The following is a 7,299-nucleotide window of genomic DNA, read 5'->3' as shown; positions in this document are numbered from 1 at the left end:
ACCTAATCCAATACTACACTTAAAACCACACACAAATCTTTCTAGTTATGGAGGTTTTTCCCCATAGTAAAACACCCATCTTGTTTGTTGTCTTGTTAGCCACCTTCATCACCATGGCACTAGGCCAAGGCACACGAGTTGGGTTCTACCAGACCACATGCCCAAGGGTGGAAACCATCGTGCAGGCTGCTGTCCAGTCTGCTGTCCGCTCCGATCCAACAATTGCACCTGGTTTACTAAGAATGTTCTTTCATGATTGCTTTGTTAATGGCTGCGATGGCTCCATACTAATTGATGGTCCTACTTCCGAGAAAACCGCTCTGCCCAATTCCCAGCTGAGAGGATTTGACGTCATCGATGCTGCAAAGAGGCAGCTCGAAACCACCTGTCCTGGGGTGGTCTCGTGTGCTGACATTCTTGCGCTTGCTGCACGTGATTCGGTGGTCCAGGTATATTAATTCTCAGCTTGTTAGTTATTTCCATCATGCGGAAGGTGCCAGCAAATCTTGTCTGATTTCTTGTTTTGGATAATAAACCTATCACTGATTGCATGTTTCGAAACTTATACACTTTTTGAAACGTTGTGAAATTTCTGAATGCACCTTTCATGATGGAATAAGAAGGTGTACCTTGCTGGCTTAAACCTTGTAGTTATACGAAATTTTCAACATTGTGCAGACAGGTGGAACGGGTTGGGCAGTGCCAACAGGCCGCCGAGACGGATTAGTTTCACAGAATTCTGATGCTGCAAATTTGCCTGCTTTCAATGACCCCGTTAGTGTCCAAATCAGCAAGTTTACGGCCAAAAATCTTAACACCCAAGATCTTGTTGCCCTTTCTGGTAAGTTGAACACACAGAACTACACAAATCCTCTATGTACATGGAAATGGTTCAACCAATGGAACACAACCACTAATTAACAAAAAGATCAGCTGACACATTTATGGCTTTGATTGAAATCAGGAGCACATACAATTGGAACAGCAGCCTGTGTATTATTCAGGTACAGGCTATACAACTTCAACAACACCAACGGACCTGACCCGGCTATTGACCAAGCATTCCTTCCACAGCTCCGAACCCTGTGCCCCGATGGTGGTGATAATGCAAGGCGTGTGGGCCTAGATACAGGGAGCGTAAACAACTTCGACAATTCGTACTACGCAAACTTGAGGAGTGGGCGGGGAGTACTTGAATCCGATGCAGTGTTATGGAGAGATCCAACAACACAAAGGTTTGTGCAACGATTTCTTGGAGTTAGGGGACTGCTTGGATTGACGTTCAACGTGGAGTTCGGGAGATCAATGGTTAGGATGGGTAATATTGAGTTGAAGACGGGGACTCAAGGAGAAATTCGTAGGGTTTGTAACGCAATCAATTGATGATGTAAATATGATTTTGAAATGGTTGATAGGCATAAGTTGTTAATACAATCATTATCTGCCTACCAACAAGAATATATCAATAAGAATTTCTGTTTCTTCCCATTTATTCTTGGTGATTGTCGTTGGTGACGGAGTCTTTCCCTTACCAATTTTTGTCGTGAAAAGAGGTGTGATTTTTTTTATATAAAATATCATAAATTTTGACACTAAAAAAACCGAGTATCATCAACGACCACACCGTCAGCCAATTACCGATGGTTTAACGAGCGAATGTCGATTAATAGGTAAACTCGAAATTGTAAAATAGTTCATTGATGAATGGATGTGGAAAAGGAACCATGGATTAACCGTCTGTGTATTTTGCGACTATAATTATGATAAACCATCGAAAGTACGTGTTTAGATATAAATTACTAATGGTTCATCGACTGCCATTTAACCCTTCATTTTATTTTTTAGAATACCACGGGTAAACCATTGGAAAGCTTGATAAGTTATAGACGATTTATTAACAAATATTTATTTCAAATTACATGTTGTTAGGAAAAAGGAAAACCGTTGATAATCTATTGAAAATTGAGAACATTTAGTGACTGGTTATCGACCACCAAATAATTTAAAATTATTCAGTTTTTTTTTATTTTTTACCTGAAAAACCATTGTTAAACCGTTCGATTTTTTCGTGTTATTGGTGGTTTTCCAATAACTTCTATACGACGATTATAACTCCGCCTGGCACCATCCCTAAACAAAGATTGGACTTCCATTCAATTATACAACGTAAAGTTTTCCATAACCTCATGAACGAATTTTGAGGGTTCTTTGTCTTCATGCATGAACGAATTTGAGTGTTCCATATTTTTTATCATTCAAAATCAACCATTCAATATATTTATTTATTTTAATTAGTGTCTAAAAATAAATTAAAGGGGTAAAATATTCGTTTTTGTCATTCAGATTGTGTGTTTGCACTATAACCGAACAACAACTTAGCCAAATCCATACTAACAGCTAAATCCTGACAAAGAACTTACCTCATATAAGGATTTTTCTTTGTAACTATCAGTATTGACCCAATAACAAAAAACCATCAACAAAATCGAAAACTAGTTGAGCCAAAGTCAAGATCGTCACTGAATTAAGCGGACTGGTTTGTCATCTAGCCGAATGAAGATCAATACAAAATAAAGACAAATAGTAATACTGGCAAGCCGGATTTTGAAATGCAAACTTGTCCAGTAAGTTTGACTCCCAACCCTACCAACACTTATCCTGATATGGAACATGCTCAACATGTCACCCACAATAAGTTCTAAAACACTATTATATTAGTGTCATATTTTCTTTACTGTTCCCTCTGCATAAAAAAAATACGGGATAAGTTAACAAATGTCTACATCAACAACAAATGCTGAAGTGAAGAGTACAAACATGCATGAATTAGCAAATCAGATGAAAACACGCGTTAAAGTTGGATAGTATAATTTAATGCAATGGTGACTACAAAAAGGCACCATTGTCATACATTGTTACTAACCCATTTTGAAAGAACTTCTGAGTGATAGTTGACAACCAAATCCTAGATGTTTTCAAAAATGGTCCAAATTTTCATGACAAGAAGCAAGTTGAAGTGGATATGAATGCTAGGAATATCATGAATTGTTTTCATACAACAAAGATGAAACTCTCTATAAATGATTTTAAAGTGCATGATGAAGTTTTTAATAATATTGAAATATTATACAAATTTTTGGATGTTTTTACCTAATTGTTTGGAAAATCTAACTGTGCTTGTAAAAAAATTCCAAAAACCTGCATCATATGACTCTCACCTCCTTGTTTTGTACTTGATACAATCATGAGCAAGCTCAAGATTTTAAAATCAACAGAAGTAGAAATCTCTCTCTTCTCTATCTTTTGACTTCAAAAAGTCAGAATCCGTATCACTCCCAAGTTATGGCAGAGATTCCAATGCACTTCTACACTAGTACAAAAATGGTCTTTTAAGTGACGATTGAAAATCGTCAGTGTAGGTATATGGTAACTGTTTTTGTGGAAATAAAAATCGTTACGGTATCTACCGTCACTTTGATATACTCTTGGTTACATTTTAAAAACGTTACCAAATCACATCAAAAACCATTACCATAGGCTAAAACCATCATCTTCAGTGTACAAGAAAGTCACTTTTTTTTTTCCTAAAATTGTTGTCGCAGCATAACATAGAGTGACATTTAGTTTTTGAAACCGTCAACGTAACATGACATACGGTAACATTAATTTATTAAAATCATCATCGTAAATGATATGTTTTGACGTTTATACTAAAAAACTGTCACCATAGCATGACATATGGTGACGTTTATTTTTCAAAATCATGACCATTGCAAGACATACATTGTCGTTTATTTCTAAAAACCGCTATCATAGCATGATATACAGTGACATTCATTATCCAAAATCTATAACATGATGTATGTTGACGTTTATTTCTCGAATTAGTCACTGTAACATGACATAGGTTGACGTTTCTATTCAAAAGCCATCATTGTAACATACATACGATGACGCTTATTTAAGAACCGTCACCATAGCATGACCTAAGCTGACCTTTACATTCAGAAATTGTCACTGGAGCATGACATAAAAATGACGTTTATTTCTCAAAATCGTCACTGTAACACGATATATAGTGATATCTATTATTTAAAATCGTCACAATAGTATGACATATTGTGACATTTATTTTTTCGAACCATTACCATAGTAGGACGTACGATGACGTTTATTTTTCAAAATTGTTACCTTAGTAGGATGTATGGTGATGTTTACTTATTAAAAAGTATCACTGTAAAGTGGCATAATGTGACTTTATTACTCAAAACCGTCACCATAGTATGACTTATAGTGATGTTTATTTTTCAAAAAATGGTCACTATAGAGTGAAGTATAGTTATGTTTATTTGTCAAAACAATCACTGTGAAGTGACGTACAGTGACTGTTTATTTGTCAAAATTGTTAATGTTACATGACATACGGTAACCTTTATTATTTAAACTAGTATTTGACATCGTGCCTTGCGCAATGACGATAAATTTTTAAAAAATTTATTGAAATTAGTTAAGTGAGTCGATGATCACATTTATATATTAAACTAATAAGAATCAACATTACCTTTGATATATGAATCTAACTTATCATTATTGAGTGTTCTTTTAATATTATATATATATATATATATATAGTAACACCCATATTTTTACCATGAGAAATGTTACGTAATCTAAAACAGATTCTCCAAAAACACTCCAAAAATAATGGTTAAATTAAATCTTTAGACCGTTTACAGCGGAAGACTTTAAAAGAATAAATATATAACTTAATGTCAGTCCGTCCCATACCGGGTTGCTTTACAAATTTATATATCATAGACGATTGCGCCTAAATATTGAACTTAAATGGACTAGACAAGTCTCTATGTATGCTCTTCTTTTTCTTTGTCCAACCTGAAACCTTWTGTTCCTGAGATGCATACTAYAGTCAGCTTATAAAGCTCAGTGAGTTCATGGTTTGYGTGAGTAAAGATCATTGCACATCATACATTTCAACTTGTAAACTTTGTACCAAATAATATGCATTTTCTGAAAAACATGCAACACTGAAAGAAAAKAGATCTCATAAATTGTCYGTCGGGTATGAKTCATTTAGTCACTGGCATTCCCTGAGTTGTCCGACCTGCACCTGTCTAGACACTCATTACGGGGTTGTGYCACTTGTCATGTGACTTCTTGGTCAAAWGCTCACCCGCTAAAACTGATCATAAAACTTTAATATGGAATAGATGCTAGAGTTATTCGAAAACTTATTAAACACATAGCATGTAACCATTCACAAAATAACATGTATGTAATTGAAATATCATGCATATGTACACATCATCAACAATTCATATCATGCAAAAATAATTTGTACTTAGTTATGCATCCCATTGTAAGTCTCATGAAGACTCACCTGATTGCGTATAGATTGATTACCGATAGCTCTTGATCAAATGCCTACACATTTCATACCATAATATCTCATTAACGTCTTAATTTCTCAAAAAGTYAACTATTGTCATTCTGACCCAACCTAAAGTCAAACTTCATAYYTGAGCATCTTAATATGCCTCAGACAACTCTATTTGATCCATCATTAAAATCCACATGGGTCAAACATGTCAAAAGTCAACCCTTGGTCAACTCGGTCAACCCCGACTAACTTTAGTCAAACCCCATGACTAAAACTCGACAACGTCTTAAAACATCAAAATAAACATTTTATGATCTTATAAATCAAACTCTCCAATTTAAAGCGTCACTATAATTGATTAACTCGGAAATATGACACTTAAATCTCAATATTAAATCATCAAAATAATTTAAGACACCTCTCAGTACTATGTTTGATAACAACTCTTAACGTTGATTATCCTTTTAACAACTAAATGAAACCTATGTTTCATATTAAGATGTCTTAGACAACTGATAAAATAAAATTCCGACAACTAAGAGAATATTTATTAAATTACTAATCAATTTAATAAACCACTTAGGAAAAGATTAATTAATCACTATTAATTCTTTAAAATAAATTAATATGTTAGTTAAATAACATAATATTTTTTTTATAAATTAATTAAACAATATAACTTATACTATATAATAAAATGGAATAATATACTAATTGGTTAAATTTGRCATTGTTAAATTAATTACCCAAATATACCCAAGATGTTACATGGACTAAATCTTAAGCCCAAAAAAAATAAAACAAACCATAATACAAGTGAAGCCCAAACAAAATGGCCCAGATGGCCACATCAAGCCCATATGGCTCCTACACTCCCCAACAACACCGGCGACCAGAAAACGGCCCCTAGCCCTTGTTTCTTCATCGTTTTTGATGATTCTTTTTTCAAAAACTCTAGAAAATGATTTTTCTTAACCATAGAAACAAAAATCAACGAAAACCATCAAGTATTGAGTCTCCTACGCTCGTTTAAAGTTACGGTTTTAAAATCACTCGAAAATCAGTAAAAAAAACTCAAAATCGAACATTCAAAACTAAAATCTGAGACATAAGGCTACTAAGGTTTCATAGAGGACCTAAAAACGAAGCCATCCATATAAAGAACTCGAAATTTGGTTGAGTAATTTACCTCCAATCGTCAATAAACGAAGTTTTTCGAACCCGAACTTCGACCTCCGATTTCTCTTTTGAAACTCAACGAAAGTTCTGTTTTCTTGAAGCAAAAATGTAGAGCAAAGTGTTGTCTACATGTATATGTAATTTTTTTGTCGTAATAGTTGAATATTCAGACCAAAATAAGGCTTCAAACGAAGTGTCGTTTTCGGGTTTCTGAATTTGCAGATCTGATTCATATTTACAAAACAGGTCCTTCTGGTTTGGACCTGTTAACCTCTGACCCAACCCTTAACTATTATAAAATAGCATTCGGCCCCCTGGCTCTATTACTTTTGACATCTTTACACATTTCACCCCTAATATGACATTTTCCTTCATTTTTAATCCAATTTTCAAATATATTTATATTTTTTTTCCAATAAAATAAAACTCATTTTATTTTCTTTTCCTTGTTCTTTTTGCTTTCTAATTTATTTATTTACCTCATTTTGGGGTGTCACAAATCTCCCCTCCTTTAAGAAATTTCGTCCTCGGAATTGTACTGGCTAAGCTAATGGGAATTCTTAGTTCTTATCTATTTTTCAACTAGCATGACATTTGAACCATAGAAGTTCCAATTCATTTATTATCATTACTAGTTCCAAAGATGTAGTCTTGCTCTTCGATCTTTCGTTTCCTGACCAATACATCAACAATATCTTTTGCATAACTGAGTTTGTTGATGA

General features: G+C 34.2%; 1 protein-coding gene across 1 annotated transcript; it reads left to right on the top strand.

The window, feature by feature from the left end:
- Positions 1 to 1,488, top strand: LOC112503338 (peroxidase N1-like). Its single transcript, XM_025107397.1, has 3 exons — positions 1 to 449; positions 679 to 841; positions 965 to 1,488. The coding sequence occupies exons 1-3, from the start codon at positions 48 to 50 to the stop codon at positions 1,381 to 1,383; spliced, it is 984 nt and encodes a 327-aa protein (XP_024963165.1). The 5' UTR covers positions 1 to 47; the 3' UTR covers positions 1,384 to 1,488.
- Positions 1,489 to 7,299: the final 5,811 nt, after the last annotated feature.

Source organism: Cynara cardunculus, unplaced genomic scaffold, assembly GCF_001531365.2.
Source record: "Cynara cardunculus var. scolymus isolate 2C unplaced genomic scaffold, CcrdV1 Un_Scaffold_2884, whole genome shotgun sequence".
NCBI lineage: Eukaryota > Viridiplantae > Streptophyta > Magnoliopsida > Asterales > Asteraceae > Cynara > Cynara cardunculus.
The sequence above is the reverse complement of the archived record's forward strand: the minus strand, read 5'-3'. Positions and strand labels throughout refer to the sequence as shown.

Coding starts and splice junctions, on each gene's coding strand:
- LOC112503338 (XM_025107397.1), top strand. CDS start 48: ATGGAGGTTTTTCCCCATAGTAAAACACCCATCTTGTTTGTTGTCTTG. Junction 450..678: donor CACGTGATTCGGTGGTCCAG/GTATATTAATTC, acceptor AACATTGTGCAG/ACAGGTGGAACGGGTTGGGC. Junction 842..964: donor AGATCTTGTTGCCCTTTCTG/GTAAGTTGAACA, acceptor GATTGAAATCAG/GAGCACATACAATTGGAACA.